An 18,449-nucleotide genomic window follows, 5' to 3' on the forward strand; every position below is an offset into this window, starting at 1 on the left:
TTCTGTTTGCAAGCATGCTTCGTCGAGACCCAGTCGAGATGAATCATTATCAATGTCTGTTAAGAGGTTGAGGTTTACAGATTTGACAAGGTGGCACTTTCAGCTCCTCGATGATACCAAATATCACATAGATGAATTAACAAGATATCACATATTAAGAAATGCATGATACACATTGTTAATCCAGGTTTGAAAAGTTATGATTGGCAATTTATAAGCATTACATACAACCATGTATTGATACATTGATGTCTTTAACAGGCACAGTGAAATTAATTAAGATGAACACACTATATTTTCAAAAGTAGTTCCTGCGTCTTTTGGATGAGAAGGGCTGTAGTGTTGTGTGCACGCTGGGGTCCGAGGTCCTGTTGTCCTGTGAGAACAGTTCACACTTCTTTGTGAACTCTGGGCCATGTCTGAAGACATGCAACTGATGACAGTTTATCAGATGGCTTCATTCTGCCATTTGGTCTTAGAGTCCTATGATGTCCTCGAGACAATGTCCTGGTGTGTTTGGAGTCATTTTTATGACACTCAGGGGGGTGTCCTGAAGACACCAGGCTGACTGAGAGGTTTTCCAGTCAAATCCAATGGTTTGGTCTGTGCTCTATTTTTTTTTATCTTTGCCATTCAAAACAAAAACAATAATTGCATGTACATCTTTTTTCATCTTAATTTAAATAATCAATTTATTATACATAAAAAGTTTTATGACACGAGTATAGGCAAATCATCCAATCCAACCCCTAAAATAAACCTTGATGAACAAGTCTATGTATTGTTTGACAGCCAGTGGCGTCATTAGGCACTCTTTTTACCATACTATCTTTGGGGTGACTTCCTTTCGGAGCATCAGCTGTGTTTCTCACTTTACGCATGGATGCACACCGTGAAACAGGAGCTGAGCTCGTTCAGGTATGATTATCATCAGTGGATAATAATAATAATAATAATAAGACTACACTAATAATAATCACTCCACCACCCCTATTGACCTGTAGGAGTCAAGGCAGAGGAGCACAGGAAGTGAGAGTGGAGAGACCTCTACTGGAAAGGTGAGTCTAAAGGATTTCACAGGATAGAGTCCTTTGTGATGCAGACAGTCTTGGAATTTTATGGAACTCAATATGAATATGAAATATGAAACATTTCAGTCAAGGTGCACCATATAAGACTTATTTAACTTGAGCTTTTATTGAGGAGAGTAATGATTAGAGAAAGCCAAGATATATATATATATATATATACACACACACATATATATATATATATACATATATATATATAAAAGCCAAATTAGCCTGACCCAAATATTTTAAAGAGTATCTTAATATTACTTTAATATAAATTAAATTAATTAATAAATTAATACTACTTTACACGCTTCAGCATCTGAGTCACAACAGAGTGATAGACCGATTTGCCACCCTTAAAAAGACGGCATTCTTTGATGCTTCCACCCACCAAGTAACTCGCAATTGTAGCCATGTTATTTAAAAATGGTGTACTTGGCTGACTTTTGTTGTTAATGCTGTAAGCATACTGTTACTGTGCAAACCTGTGTTTGTTCTTGTACTGTATTAAAAAAACAGACTCGCGCGCTACGTTTGCTCACATCCTGTGCATCTCTTGGGGGCTAAGCCTCCCCTGTCCTTAAAACCTAGTGACGCCCCTGTTGACAGCACAAAGCCTGTGTAAACTATTTAAGGATCCCGGCATCAATTCAATACTCTGCTTGTTTTGTAACTGAAGTACAAAATCCCTCTCTGCACCAAGGAGTTCACAAGTAGGCCTAAGTGTGTTCTGAGTCTACCCTGTAGTCTCCTGCCAGCTGTACACGCCCAGAAAACCAACAAAGGAAGGCACCTGGTCATAGGCCTGAGCCACATATGTACAAGATAATAATGCTTAATTGTTTTATTTAAATTATTATTATTATCTCTTCTAACAGTTTACATGAAACCCTGGTATATTGTTGATTTTACTCTGTTTTTTTTTAAATTTGTAAAACAACAACAAAACATATACAATGGACATATTTACAACTGCCCAGAGAGAACATCACTAATGTCGCAATTCAGGGGCTGCATCCTTCGAAGGGCGCATTTGAAGGCCAATTACGTCACAACGCCGCGCGAAGGCTGCCCCAAATCCAAATGCACTCCACAAATGCAGCCTTCTTTTCCCTCTTTTTGGAGGACACACCGCCATAGACATATATACATGTATATGTATATGTATATGTATATATATATATATATATATATATACTATGTATATATGTCTATGCACACCGCTACTATCCTTCGCGTCCCATATCCCAAGATCCTTTGCGCGCCCGAAACAGAAGAAAGAAAGAAGGAAAATGGCGACATCAAGTGGCGTAGACATCATAGACATATGTCTATGGTGTAGATCGTCACTTTCGCGGGCCTGGGCGACAGAAATCGTGACGTAAGGTAAGGGGCGGGAACATCTGGTGACGCAACCAGGAAATACTCTGACGGCTAGACCGTCCCATTTAACTGGACGCGGCTTTCGAAGGTACAAGGCCGCGCCCTTTGAAGGATGCTGCCCCTGAATTGAGACACAGCCACACACTTGCAGACTGAACCGTGCACCGTGGAAAACCGGAACCCTCTACCCTACAAGCCGAGCTCATGGGAAGACTTTGAATGAGGCACCGGTGTTCCATTGTTCACTTCCGTAAACACGCGGTTCCCTTCCTCTTGCGAAAATGGAGTTCACACATGCGCTTGCTTATTATATACATAGTCGGACATTTATACTCAGAACGTTCTAATAACTTTACAGAGAAATTAACATTATTCATATACTCTTAACTGTTAGTGACCTTACCGAATAAAAATGCAAGCGGCCAGCCTTTTCCTCTTCAGCTGGATCTTTTAGCTTCAGGACAGCTAGCATCACAGAAACAAGCATTAGTTACTTTTTTCCATGAGTGCAGTGAAACATGGAGGTAGCGGGTCGGGACTTTTTGAACACTCCTCCTGTTAAGACGGTCAGGTTTGGAGGCAGTGTTGCGGACACGTTAACTAAACATAAACAGGTGAGTGGGAACGTAATGTCATATTTTTACCTGTCACCAGTTTATAAAGTTGAGACAATTCAAGTGCTGCTCCTCTTGTTTGAAGGGAGACTCAAGTGACTATGAACTGCTGAAACATCAGCTGGCTGATCCGGACATAAAGGTACAGTGAAGCATCAGTGTGTGTGAGGTGTCCTGCTGAGCTCTGTGTGTAGTATAGCTCTTCAGTGAGCTCTGTCTTCCCTCTGACAGGATGCTCAGATCATCAACTGGCTACAAGAGTTTCGGAGTTGTGTGACACAGCTGACCAAGGACCATGAACAGCTCATCTATACTGTCTTAGTGAGTATGGAAAGCCAAGAGATTGAAAGTTGCAGTGCTTATTGTAGCTCATCATATTCAACCGTACATTGTTAACTTAATTGATCAAAGGTGCACTATGTAGTTTTGGGAAAGATATTTTAGTCGGAAGAGAAAGATCTTTATTGACATTTTTTTAACTCCTTAACAAACTGAATAAACAAATTGACCTTAAAGGACAACATTATTTCATACTGTTTTACTTTGTTTATATGTGGCGGACCCTGCCACCTTTCTAGCTTCAAACAGTGTTCTGGAACTTAATTTTCCTCTGAGAACAGCTTGTTTATTCACTTATGGAAAAAAAAAAAATTTCTGTGTTTGTATTATTACCTCAATAATATTGTAAATATTAGAATTCTGAGTTTGAATTTCACCACCAAAACAACACAGTGCCCCTTTAATGGAAAACTATTGTGACCATTGATTCAGTTCTTTAGTCATTTTTTTCAAAGGAAAATATCAAACATCTGTTTGTTCCATCTTCTCAAATAAGAGAATTTGCTGTTTTTCCATGTTGTACGTAACAGTAAATTGGATCTCTTTGGGTTTTGGACTGTTGGACAAAACAAGACATTTGAAGATGAGTCCTCAAACTACAGACATCTCACATGTTATTGTTAAAACACTAAGTTGACAAATATAAAAAAAAATGGCAGATTAATCCAATCAACAGTTGCTGCCCTGGTGGTGTTGTTGTATAGCTGCTTGGCCTAAGTGATTGTGTAACTGTTTTGGAAATATTATGCCAGACGAGGTGGTTGCTAGGTTTTATTAGATCAGGGGTGACTGCATTTTTTTCCCCCTGAAGGGCCATAAACCAATACACCATGGGCCAAAAGCAAACTCCCACACTGATCAGCCACAACATTAAAACCACTGGCAGGTGATGTGAATAACATTGATCATCTTGTTATAATGCAATATTCTGCTGGGAAACCTTGGATTCTATTCTTTGACATGCACCACCTACCCAAACACTGTTTCACACCAAGTACACCGCCTGTTTAGTAACAGCAATCCCCGATGGCAAAAGCACACCACAAGAAGTGCTGAGGAATGGCCAGAGAAATTCGAGCAGCTCTGCCGTTACCATGAGGTCTGCGACAATGTTTGGGTTGGTGTTGCATGTCAAAGAACATCCACATGAATGCCAGGACCTAAGGTTTCCCAGCAGAACATAGCATTGTAATGAGATAATCAATGTTATTTACTTCACCTGTTTGTGTTTTTAAGGGAGTGGCTGATTGTTGTATATTGATATATAAAATAAAGCCACATTCACCATGATAAAGGATTATCAATTATTCAGAAGTGCTGTCCAATATTGGCTATATCTGCTGCAATACAATAAACTGCCTGTTTCTCTGTTTAACAGTAGGGTTGTTCTGCAGGTAAATCACCAACCTGATTAATCAGCTGAATTCCAATATCTGCAAAAAATATAGTTCAAACTAATAATCTGCCTGGGTCAGCATGCTGAATCTCTCCTCTGGTGGTGTGTGTGCTTTTTTCTAGAGGCTTCCTTGGGTGGGCCGGAGCCAGGCTGTGTTGGAGGAGTACATGTCCTTCCTCAGTAACCTGGTCTCAGCACAGACTGTCTACCTGTGTGCCTGCCTCAAGACTGTGGTCTCCCACTTCACTCCCAGTAGGTTCTCCTGACCGCTGGTATTTTTTCTTACAGTTTATTAGTAAAATATAGAATTCATGATGTCACGGTGTTGTCAAAGTTTTAAAGTAATGTTAGTTATCTTGACATGACTAATCTTTTGCCTTACGGTCATCACTTCCTGTTTTCAGGATGGTATGAGTTTGCGTTTGAAAGCAAAGGGTGAAAATTTTCTATATAATGTCTTTACTATATCCTACCATCAGTGACTCATGGATGTGTGTGTGTGTGTGTGTGTGTGCGTGTGTGCGCGCTTTTTTCCAGAGAGAGTGACCATCTGTGAAGGAGGAGTCGATATCTCCGACTCAGATGATGAAGATGAGGGTAGGTGCCTCTAATGTCCAATGAACTGTGCATATATTAAGTGATTTGTTAAAAAATCCAAAAATCTACTATGGCTCAGGACTGTGAGTATGTTGTACTTGTAGTTGGTGTTTTGCTGCTTGCTGAATTTTGGGAAGTTTGTGAAGGAAGGGCAGTAAGAAGTGTGAATCTGAAGCTGAGCTGACTTCATGCTCACATTCTCTGGGTACAAATGAATTAACTCTCAGCTCCCCCTATGATTTGTTAAGACCTTCCCAGGAACTTCAGTCAGTGTCATGAGGCATTGCAGCTCATCACCAGATATGCTCCATCGTAAGTCACTTATTATTCTGCCATTTTTTGTCTTCTTGTCTTGGTTTTTGGCTTTATACTTTTGACTGTATAGTTCACTAACCAGTCAAATGGCATCTGTCATTATTTACAGTTTTTCTTGTATGGCAGTATGTTCTTCATTAGACTGTCACAAACATTACTTTTCTATTGAACTGTAATGTCGTCCTTTTCTTTCAGCACAAGTCACTTTCTCATGCCCATTCTGCAAGAGAACTTCCCCTTCGTACAGAAATCCTCAAGAACACTGGTAAGAGACCACTAAAAGTTGCTACACATCAATACAGGCCTGGTAATTAAATGAATAGTGGTAATTAAATGAATATTGATGACCTCCAGAAAACATCAGGAGACAGACCTCTTAGCCTGCAGTGCAGCCTTGTTAGAGTGAAATCTGATTAGTTTGGGATGTATGCAAAAATCAGAACAAGTGTGGAGAAATGACAGCTTGGCCACTGTACTTGCCACAGAATTCATTGTATTTCAGACCTAATGCACATTATACATGCAGTACATAGACAATTTTATGTAACGTACATTGTTCTATCTGAACACATCTCAGACAAAGTTGGGGTCTAGAAAAAGTACTTAACAGAAAATTGTGATCTGCATCTTTCTGGTAAATGGACTTGCATTTCTATAGTGCCTTTCCAGTCTACTGACCGCTCAAAGCACTTTATAACACTTGTCACATTTACCCATTCACACACACACATTCATACACTGATACATGCAAGGTAGGGGTTCGGTAACTTGCTCAAGGGTACTTCAGCGTGCAGCTGGGGGAGCTGGGGATTCGGCCCTCTGATTACCGGACAATTCACTCTTCCTCCTGAGCTACAGCCACCTGTTGACTGATAGTTTGTTGCTCTCTACAGGAGTGTTATGTCCACAACCTCCTGAGGGTGACCATGTATATACCGGCACTTAGACGAGACGTACTGGAGTTGATCGTCGGAAAGATGCTCAAACTGGATGTAAGTGGTTTTACTCCAAATAATTCTGTTTAAAGGCAAAATTAAATATTTAACTTTGAAAGTAACAGGTACTCTGTGGAAGGTGGATATGGGCTCTCTAACCTGGAGGAACCAAAATATAGTAGCCTAATAAAAACATTCATGTTTGTCTTCAGTCATGTTCTCACAGAGCTTTAGATTATTTGTATTTGAAGCAGAAAGACAAGTGTATTCCCTCCTCATTTGTTACGTTCTATTTCAGTAGATACATAGTATCTATAGTAGTAATTTTTTGTAATGTCAGCTAGTCACAGTGGTACACATGCACGATGTGCAATTTACACAATGCAGAAAATGGTGCAATTTGTGTGTATCCTCCTGTTTGTAGCAGTGGTCTGTGTGTGTGTGTGATGTCTTTCAGGTGAGTGCATCCCGTTCAGACATTGAGGAGGCGGAGGAGAACGCTGTGCAGACCCAGCAGGTGGATGAGCAAACTGAGGAGGGACTCTTTGACATGGTAACAACCAGCACCAGTTTGCTGTTTGCATGTTAGGACTGTGGGCTTTTAAAAGGTTTATCATAAATAGTGGTGAGTTTCTAGATGAAGAATAAAGAAAAAAATGGCAACAAGCATGATGCATCTCTTTCAATGTGAAAGTAAAATGTATCCCTTTGAATGACATTTCTACCGGCCATTTCTGTCCAAAGCTAAATGAACCTCATGTCACATTAATATAATTCAAAGACTATTAAAATTAAATGTAGAATCAGTAGCATTTGTCTGAGATGTTCGTAAATTCACCAGAAAGATAGTCGATTGTTGAGTCTCATTCCCAGGACATCAAATAGCGACATTTTGTGTTGGTAAAGCGTCTCGAGCAGCAACAAAGTGAGAAAATACAGGCAGGGGGCTGCAGGGTCTCTGCAGATACAGCCACCACCACACACTTCAAGAGGGTGATGATTGATGATGATTGAAAGGGATTCTATACATGATTTTATTTTTGTGTTGCATATTTTACTTTGAACCATTTGAACTTCAAATAAAATAAAAAACAAGATACTGACAATTAGAGGTGTTGCTGATAACCAGTATCGACAATAACTTTGTGATTCAAAAGATGAAATATTGATATTTGATATATATATTAACACTGGTTGCAAAATGCAATACAACTCAAAAATAAGAAAATGTGCAGAAACAGTTAACTGTTCGCTAGCTAGTGTCAGGCATGGATCTGCTGTGTGGCTGCTACTCATTGATTTACTTTGGCAGTGCAAAATCATGTCAAAACCACAGACATTTATGGTTACATAGGCTGTCTCTGCACCTCTGTACACGCGTATAACAAATGTTATTCATTTGACAAAAGACGCACAAAACACACAATAAACAAAGTTAAATGAATTTGACTGAGAGCATTTTTTTGTATTTCTCTACATATCGCAATAATATGGTAATCGTGTATTTTTTTGGCCACGATAATCTTTCCGTGAAAGTCTGATATCATGACAGCCGTATTGACAATAATGGACATAAACTTTCACAGTGCTAGTGTAAAAAAGAAATGCCTCTTTTGACACCTTCGCAAAAATAAAGTCCTAGCTGCTTTCGTCACTACACGCCTTTTCTCCCCATTCCAGTCTCCCTCTCTTGTGCGTTGCTTCATCTCGCTACATCTGCCATGCATGATATGTACTGATAGGGTAAAATCAGGCTTGTGATGTTGAGATGGCAGCATGCAGTGAGGCAAAATAAACATAATCAATTATTCCCCTCAAATGCAACTAAAGTAACAAGCCTAATTAAAAAATGTTATGAGTAGAAAGTACAGATATCTGTGTCAAATGTAAAGAGTAAAAACAAAAATATATACCCCAGTAAAGTACAGATACCTGAAAAATCATATGAGTACAGTAACAAAGTATTTGTACTTAATTACCTCCCACCTCTGGAACAAAATTATAACTCTGGCCTATTTTAGCAAATTATCTTCAGTGCAGTAGAGAGAAATCACTCATAACAACAATCAGGAATTCACGATCACCACGAGCCATTACTGAGACATTCTGCCACTTTTTACAGCAAGATACTCCCACGCAAATAACCCCAAACCAACAACTATTCACCTGTTTCTTCACAATTTTGAATTTGTTCAGAAAGAAGCCATTTCCATCCTTCTTTCCTCCTGCCTTGACAGCCCATGTGTGTATTGTGTTTTTCTTGTCAGGATGAGGACATGTCAGCAGATGACTCCTGCAGGGTGGCTGTGACAGCCCACCCAGTGGCTGAGAGACTGGACGCTCTCATGGCTGTTCTTATGGCTTATGTCAAGGATGTCTGCCATGAAAATGGTAGCTGAATAACACAGCTTTGACACTGGGGACAGAGTTGTATTGTAGTAATATTATATGTTATTAATAACATGATGGGGGCTCTTACTGAGTGAGATAGATTTGAAAGAATTACATTCAACCCAATTTTGAATCCAAGAGCATGTCAGATGTACCTTGTGAATTTAGAAGCTTTTGCATCCGTGTGTAGTGAATGGTTTTGGCTTTAAAGGGTGTCATCCTCTTAAGCAGCCTTTTCTTTGTTTTCTCTCTCTCAGACTCTCTTCATGTGGAAAGGACGAAGGAGCTGTACCGTGATCTGTTGAGTGTGTTTGACAAGCTCATTCTGCCAACACACGGTTCCTGTCATGTCCAGTACACACTCTTCTACCTCTGCAGCTTCAGACTGGTCAGTACTTCACTCACTGCATGGGTGTATGTGTAATGATAGGAAGCAGCAGTTTATGGCATTCAGCCTTCAGTCTGGTCTTCAGCAGTGTGATACAGGATCGGTCGGACTGAAGTCAGGTGACTTGATTTGGACAGAGATGGTGAACATAATCTCAGTTTAAGCGGTCAAAGATAGTGATTAGGTGGCTAAAAACGCAATTTTCAAATGAATCATATTGCTGCTGTGTAGCTGCTAGATGTGTAAATTGGAAACTGTTTGCTAACATGTTCACCTTAACAACTTTATAATGTGTCAGTGTCAAAGTGTCAGTGTTACAGCTTGTTCCAGTGCCCCCAGCAGGCCAAAACCATTTAGTGCAGCTTTAATGACCAACTCAAATAAATATGCACTTTTGCTGCTTTAGTCTGCTTTAAAACATTCAGTCAGAATGCTGTTGGTGTTCTGTCTAGTATGTTGATGAAAAACTTGTGTGTCTCACTGTTCAAGTTCTCACAGACTCCACTGCTGTTCCTGTACATATTTTTCTTGACGATAAGGTCTTGTTTATTTAGTTATTTCATCTACTTTGATGATTCTACTCCTGGTGAGATGAGGCCTTTTTTCCGTCCTCTATGTAAAGTCTTTTCTGTCTTCCAGGCCTTGGCTGAGGCCTTTCTGGATCACCTTTGGAAGGTACTGCAGAGCCCCTCTCAGCCTGCTATCCTCCGCCAGGCTGCTGCAGGATACCTAGGAAGCTTCCTGGCCCGAGCAAAGTTCATCCCTGTGCTGTGAGTTCATTCTGCTGAAGAAAGCATAAAGGCAACTGAAAGTCAAAGTGAGCAGTGTCTTCCTCTGTCACCATGTTTTATCCTGTTATGACTCTGTCCCTTCCCTCTCCTGCAGCACTGTGCGGGCCTGCCTGGACCTGCTGCTCTCCTGGATCCATCGCTACATTGACAGCCAGGACAGCAGTGGCAGACAGGCCTGCTGTGACATCAGCCTGCACGGGCCCTTCTATGCTGCCTGCCAGGCTGTCTTCTACACACTCATCTTCAGACACAGAGCCATGCTGGAGGGCAACATGAAGAAAGGTACACATCAGCTGCTGCTCACACACAACTCACATGTTATCGCACCACCCTGAGAGGACTACATCTGTGTTTCATACTGTTTTGGTTTTGCTGGTTCTCAGAGTTGGTCTAAGGAGAGGCTTGTTATTCAGGCACCTGTGCTCATTATCACGGAATAAATAAAAATCATTTAAAGAAATGTTTTAGTATATCATTTGATATGGAGTATAAAGTTTCATTGGTTGATTTCAAATTGCTAATTTTAACCATCCAACAGCCCAAATATGAAAATCATGGCAGCAAATCCACATCAAATAATAATATGACCATTAAAGGTACAGTGTGTAAAATATTGAGTATTTAGCAGCATATAGCTGTGAAGTTCTAGATTGAGTCCCTCGCTCACCCCTCCCTTTTCGAAGATGTTGGAGAAGGTCCAGAAGCTACGGTGGCCCTCAGGGACAAGAAACTAAATTTCTGAATATGGACTTGTTCACAACAGTGTTGTGTATTTCTACTAGTTCAAGTGATGAGGTGAAGATGTATTTAGTTATTTAGTCTGTAAAACTATAGGTTATAACTCCAAAAAAAAAATTAAATGGAAAAATTAGGATCATGCAAAGAAATGATGGAGCACTGTGAAAAATATTCACAGAATTTATTAACTCCATGATTGGCAGACTTCTCCTCAGTTTATCTGTCAAACTAAGTCATCACTTTGACTGTCTTCGGCACACTCCCAGCCCTAAATATCTTAGTTATTGTTCCATGTGTTGTCGTACTGCAATAGACAATGTATAAATCTAAATAAATCTTGCTAACGCGACTTTACCACCAGCTCTCTGAGAAACACAAACTAAGACTACAGTGTGCTAATATTTAACGTTATACGAGACGGCATTTCTTTTCAATGAAACTAATGTAATTTTCAGGTGATTCTACACTATTTAAAACATACTTATGAATATTATATTCCATTTCTGCCAAGTCTGTTCTGCTAGATGCCACTATATATTACACACTGGACCTTTAAATCTAATTTTGCTTTTTATTTTTCTTATTTATTAATAACAGTTTAATTAATCTGTTGTGTGTGTGTGTGTGTGTGTGTGTGTGTGTGTGTGTTTGTCAGGTCTGGAGTACCTGCAGAGTCTAAACCTGGAGCGGGTGGTGATGTGTCAGCTGAACCCCCTCAAAGTCTGCCTGCCTTCAGTCACCAGCACGTTTGCTGCCATCACCAGGTACGCACCCTGCCTCTGCTTTCTCTCTGGCAACAACTATGCTGAGTGGTTGAACAACATTCTGATTCCCAAAAAGTTGGAACACTGAGTAAAATGTAAATACAAACAGAAGGCTTGTGTTCCTGAGCCCATGTGGTCCTCCTTCATACAATCATGTGTTTGACAAAGTGTTGAACCTCGCCCCATCCTTGCTTGTGACAACTGAGTCTTTTCGGGGATGCCCCTTTCCTATCCAGCTATGATATCACCTGTTAGTGATGAACCTGTTTACCTGTGGAATTTTCCAAAAGGGTGTTTTTGGAGCATTCCACAACTTTCACAGTTTTTTGTTGCCCCTGTCCCAACTTGTTTGAAAAGTGACACTGCCACTAAATTTAAAATAAGCATTTATTTACAAAAAATGAATGCAGTCGATAAGGTTAAACATTAAATATATATTGTCTTTGTACTATTTACAATTGTGTATATGTCAAAACAACAACAAAACAATTGGCAAACTATCACCTTCTGTTTAATTTTAGTTTTGTACAGTGTCCCAATTTTGGGGAAATTTAGTTTTTTTTTCTAATTACAATGACCTTTTACTGACTGCTGTATTTTTCTAAGCATTTTGATATAATAACAACAACTAACAGTTACCAGTGCCACAATGTAAAACTATTCCTCAAGCAATGTTATTGAAATGTACTAAAAGTATCAAAAGTAAAAGAACTTGTTTTGCAGGAAAATTGACATTGATAAATCAATTTGTAAGCAGTATTTTACTATTGTAGAAGCATGAGGTGCAGCTAGTTTTAACTACTGTATACACAGTTAGGTACTTTAGTCCAGTTGTACAGCACCAAAGTGTCACAAGATAAGTGTGAGGGGTTGCCAGATGATTAATGGGAGCAGAAAGAAGGAATAATGCAGTCCTGCTCGACAAAAATCTTTGTTTTTCTCTTTTTTTCTGTAATTTTTGCTTGTATTGTGTGTGAAATATTGGGACTTTTACCTTTTGGACCTCAAACTGTTATTTGAATAGAAAACATCATCGAAGTTTAGAGAGGAAATTTCCTACAAGCCAAGAAGTTTTGGAACCACTGGTTCCATCTTAAACAATGACTTCTATTTAATAAGCTTATCATATGTATTGTAATGTCAATCTGAACTAGTAACTATAACTTTCAAATGAATGTAGTTCTGTAAAAAGTACAAGATTTCCCTCATAATTTGAGCTATTGAATCATTGAATAAAACATAGTGTGAAATAAAGCACAGCTTTGCACCAACATGCCCCCACAGTAATGCTATTAATTTGGAGGTTTCCCTCCCTGGTCATCCTCAGCAGCTGATATGTTTTTGTTGCAGGAAGTACCAGGTGGTGTTCTGCTACACCATCATAGAGAGGAATAACCGCACCGTGCTGCCGGTGGTGCGCAGCTCTGCTGGGGGAGACAGTGTGACCACCAACACCAACCCTCTTGACAGTTTCTTCCCCTTTGACCCCTTCCTGCTCAAGAGGTACCCTGAGGGTTATTCTCTGTAATAAAATGTCTTTAGGCCAGACAGTAGATCTCTTTTATCTCCCATGGCTTCATTTTCACTTCCCCTCTGCAAAGTTAAAATTTAGCTGAAATTAGCAGTAAGTTGTGAGTGGATTCTGTAGAGGGGGTGCTTCATGTTTTAATGGTTTCCATAGGGTGCTGAAAGGGCAGGGTTACCTTAACCTCTCTGACAAAACAGAAATGTATTTTCTGTTTGTAGAAGTCTAATGTCAGTGGTTAATCTTCATCCTTAAAGGTATAATCTGTGAAATGATTTTTTCATTTTTGACTGTGGAAACATTAGCTGACAAAGGTCCATTCAGTAGCTGTAGAGAAGTTCTCAAAGAACTCCAAATCAGAAAGTTGTCCATGACACCAGGGCATGAAACTGTGTAGATTCACCACAAAACTGTGTGTATGCGCAAAGACAGAAATATGCAGACACATTCTTTTTGTCAGATTTCTGCATGTACACCTGATTCTGTTTTAGAAATCTCAATTTGTAATGAATGGACGTATAAACCTCCAAACAGCTATTTGCATATCAATACTTGTGCCTACTCCACCACTCATTAAACCTGTAACTGATAACACTTTTACACCGAAATGAGTGTGTATACACAGGTTTTTTTTAAATGCCGGTAAACCTGCTAATAATCAGCAATTAACTCCATTCACATTGCCAGGAGGCGAGTTTGCCTTTCTGTTTTTTTTCCCCTTGTGTCTCCCGTTTGTCATCACGTAGGTGCCAGAAAAACCTCATTAGACTATGTCCAGAAGACGTTAAGACTTGTTTTAAAAAATCTTAAACAATAATATTCTGAATTAGAAACGTAGGGAGGGAGTCATGCTATGCGGGGTCGAGGTGAAGTCTGAACAAGTGAGTCTTGAGTCTTTTGCGGAAGATGGCGAGTGACTGCTGTCCTGACATTGGTCGGGAGTTCGTTCCACCACTGAGGCGCCAGAACAGAGAAGAGTTGTGACTTCGCTGAGCGACCTTTGTTTGCTCTCAGCGATGGCGGTACCAGCCGACCAGCTGATGTAGTGGAGCAAAGTCCACACAACTTCACCAACCATATTGAATCAATGAGGTTCTCCAACAGCACTACATCAGATGTTCATTAAGCGCAACAGTTATACATGGCTACTTACAGGATACACACTACTAATTCTTCACCTGTGCATATAGGCTAAACCATCATCACAGTATCACACAATATCTCAGTAATCCTTATTAAACAGAAGGACAATCAATGATTTAATTCCTAGAGCTCATATTAGAACAGACTTTACAAACTGCTTCATAATTCTTTATAAAGTGAAAAATGAAAATTGTGAATAATAGCTCAAATACAATCACTAAAATGATTTAAATTAAAATAAGTTTATAATTGCATCTCTGAGTGACATTTTACTGAACTCTGTGTAGATTGTTTAATAATAAAACAAAGTGATATTGGCAAACAACCTAAATAAACAATTTCATGTTAAGGTTACATCTCTCACATATTTCATATCCTACTCACCATAGGGTTAGGTGAAGTAGGAATATACTCGGAGTCTCTCCCTATGTTGACCAACGACAACATAGTTTTTGTGGGAGACAGAGGCAAGGCACTGGCCAGCACAGGTTAGTCCCCAGGCCACCTCCCACTTGCTACCATGAGCCATATTAGAGGTGTGGATGCGGTGCACATATTCTGCTTTAATAAACACCAGTTTATGTATAGGTAATGGTGTGTGCATGGCTTTTGTGCGTACACATTGTTTATACACCTGGCCTCTGGACCTCAGGGTGTGATTGTGCTGTCAATAACTTGTGAAATGTGGGAAGGACTGTAGGTCTTCTCTCTGGTGTCTCTGGTGCGCAGGACATGTTGGACTCATGGAAGCAACATGTGTGGACATGATCATGAACATGTACATATGTACAGGATCTCAAAGGTGTGTGTCTTTGTGTGTGTGTGTCTGTGTGTGTGTAGGTCTGGTCAGTTGATTGAGCCACTGTACCAGGTCTGGGAGGAACAAGCAGACAAAGACCTGCTTCCCATCAAAGCAGGCCAACAGGTAAGCTGACAGAGGGGTAAACAATGTTCACAGCAATGTACTATTGCACTGTTGAGGCCATAGAAGAACTAGAGCTACAACCGACCATTATTGTTTGGAGATTATTTTTTTGAATAATTGTTTTGTCCATAAAATGTCAGAAAAATGTCAAGATTTCACAGAGCCCAATTCAGATATGTTGTTTTTGTGACCAACAGTCCAAACCTCAAAGCTATTTGCTCAGTGATAAGCCCCTTTCACATATGAACTCTGGACAATATCCAGAGAACCAGATCAGGATATTGTCCACATTTGCTTGTTCACACATGCAGCCCACAACAGAAGATTGTGAGTGTCAGATGTGTTCATACATGTTGGAAGTACTCCGTATAGTTTGGGCGAGGGGCAGCCTGATTTGAAGCTACGGAGTGCTCCGTAATGATGTCTTTACGTTGATATCAGAGCTACATGTGCTCGGACGCATCTGCAATATCCACAGAATAGTAAAGTAGTATACAGGCAGGAAGAGAAGAGTACAAAGCACAAATATCCCACCGTAGAAAGAAAGCTACAGCATTTCAGAGCTGTGTCCAACAGCAGCGTGAACGGGCCATAAGGAAGCATGAGAGACCAAGCAGGGAATTACTCTGGGCATGTACGTTTGAGTGTGTGTTACAGCTGTTTAAACCAGCACTAACATGGAAGACTACACGGCTTCAGAACTCAGAACTCAACCTCCGACATGGAAAAGTGCAATGGAACGGCCATCCAAATCTGAAACCCGGGCAAGATCCATGTAGCCTAAGTTTGCCGACATACCCGCAGATGCGTTAGGAGCTGACTTCTCCTGTCTTTTGCATGCCCTCAACTGTTAAATCAGCTGCTGTAGTTGTTGTGAAGTTCACAGACTTTCCATTCAAACACCTGTTTGCAGCGAGCGTCCATGTTCTTCCCAGCAAGTGTACTGGAACGCTTTTAGATTGAAAGTCAGAAATACCAACTCAGAAATTCTGACTTCTGACTTCTGCCTGCTCTTTTACACTCCACAATATGTTATATGTTATATAACCCTGATGACATCATCAAGATTACTTTTGTCAGACACACGGAAGTTCTCCCTATGACTTTTACATGTAAAACTGGTTTGAAATTGGTGTAGTGTTCCTTTAAGTCCCCTTTCTCTGTGGTAAGATTTAACATGTATACAGTGATTAACATGGATGATCACATAGGGAAAAAACACAGAACTGAATGACTGACATATATCAGTATGTTCAGTGTCAAGGTAGAGCATGGAATGAAATATTAAAGAATATGAAACTATGAGATGAAAACGACAAAAATGAGAGGATATGAAAATTGGTCATCTAGTCTCACAGTATCTTGTTGTGTACTCCCTGACATGGATTTAGACTTTGTGTTCAGTGTGATTTTAAAACAATTTTTTTTATCAAAAGCCAAAAGGTTCACAATTCATCTGGAAATAAACACTGCCAGGTGTTTCATAAAAAATCATTCTCATCTCAACACGTGTGACTCTGCCAGGTGTCACACACTCGGCTATGAGCTGCAAAATAGACATAGTCATTTTCAGAGTTGGCTCATGGTCCCTTAAACTTTGCTTGTGGTGGTTCATTGTGTTTAAGGGCTCCAGAGAAGACGAGGATGACTTCCTGTGTGGGGAGACGGCCCAGGCCGAGGGCATTGTAGGAATGACACCCAGCTCCTACGACTCAAACCTACGCAGCCCGAGCAGCATGGGTTCACCACCCTTCACCTTCCAGAGACAGTTCTAGTCCGTCTTCATGGTCTGACCTGTCCTAATGGACGCCGCCCTGGATATGACACAAACTGCTCTGTGTGTCCTTCTGAGACAGTGGGGACCTCTCCTTCCCTCAGCGCAGAGAGAGGGCTGCTACAGATGGACTGGAGTCTGTCAAGTGACTCCTCCTCTGAATTACACATTATATTTATAAGGATTCAAACACAAACTGAAGAACACATGAGCAAGTCACATGTGAGGAGATGTGTCCGAACTCTTTTTACACAGGAATACTTGTTTGTGTTAATGAATACAAAAGTTTTTAAGGAAATTATGAGTGACTTCTTCACCATTACCTTTAAATTAAGTTTAAACTCTACATAGACTCTTATAGAGAGGCCCTCAGCTTTTGTTTGTTCTGTACGAAAGAAACTTCAACTCAAATTGACTTGAGCTTGAAGTTCGGTATATTTTGTGGGCAGTCAAATATTGTGATGAGATAACTGTTTTTGTTTATTAATGAAATTCATTTCTAGACACGTTTCTGAGATCTGAGACAAATACCCTGGAGTCTGCTTTGAATGCATGCTTAGTCCAACACGATGAGTTTAAGCAATTCTGAGACAAGTCTTCACCTCACAGTGCCTGTCTCAGATGCTACGACATGTTTGATTTTCTGGCAGCCAAAGACAGAATGCTCTTGTAGCTGAAGCACCTTGGGGATGAGTTTAAGGCAGGAGACGAGCAGCAGACACACACAGATGCTAATGATATTATTAATGCAATGAGAGTAATTAATAAAACTTAATGGGAAACAAACAGGAGATAGTGACATGAGAAGATGAGAGAAGCTCAATATTCAGCACAGACAATGTGGAGGCTGGAGATGGCGCTGATGTTAACTGCAGTTTTAAAATCTTATTTAAAAAAAAATTGCAACTGGTAGTTATTTTTTTTAAATGTAAAGTTTAAATTTAACTTTATCACAGCACCGAACCACAATCTGTTGCTGATTTTGTTAGAACAGAGGTTTAGCGTCTATATTTAAACAACTGTCACATTGTAAGCACAGTTGGTCACTTAAGTTCATTTGAGACCTCAGCAGTCTGAGTTGGATAACTTTAAGTGATATCTTACAAAGTTAAAGCATTTTTAGAAAAAACAGATTTCCTTCTGTTAGGTCAGTGTTTCTCTGCTGAGCTGCTGTGAAGGAACACTTACAAATTAAGACAGCTGAAGCCTCACATCAGCTGAAATGTGTTCACAGAAGGACAACTGTGGATTTTGTGTCCCGTCACTTTGATTGGAATTGCTCTCAGAAGAGATCTGTTTGTCACCAGTATGGACAGTAGTTAACAGCAGTGCTTGTAGTTTACATATGGACATGT

General features: G+C 40.0%; 1 protein-coding gene across 1 annotated transcript; it reads left to right on the forward strand.

Moving 5' to 3' along the window:
• The first annotated feature begins 2,749 nt into the window (after positions 1-2,749).
• Positions 2,750-17,392, forward strand: rrn3 (RRN3 homolog, RNA polymerase I transcription factor). The gene is made up of 17 exons (XM_073494558.1): positions 2,750-3,073; positions 3,159-3,215; positions 3,305-3,394; positions 4,931-5,060; positions 5,346-5,405; positions 5,654-5,717; positions 5,916-5,985; positions 6,614-6,712; positions 7,113-7,208; positions 8,923-9,046; positions 9,304-9,434; positions 10,074-10,204; positions 10,320-10,507; positions 11,619-11,727; positions 13,078-13,230; positions 15,236-15,320; positions 16,946-17,392. Exons 1-17 carry the CDS (start codon positions 2,978-2,980, stop codon positions 17,093-17,095), a joined length of 1,833 nt encoding a protein of 610 aa, XP_073350659.1. The 5' UTR covers positions 2,750-2,977; the 3' UTR covers positions 17,096-17,392.
• Positions 17,393-18,449: the final 1,057 nt, after the last annotated feature.

Source organism: Pagrus major, chromosome 23, assembly GCF_040436345.1.
Source record: "Pagrus major chromosome 23, Pma_NU_1.0".
In the NCBI taxonomy this organism is placed as follows: Eukaryota; Metazoa; Chordata; class Actinopteri; order Spariformes; family Sparidae; genus Pagrus; species Pagrus major.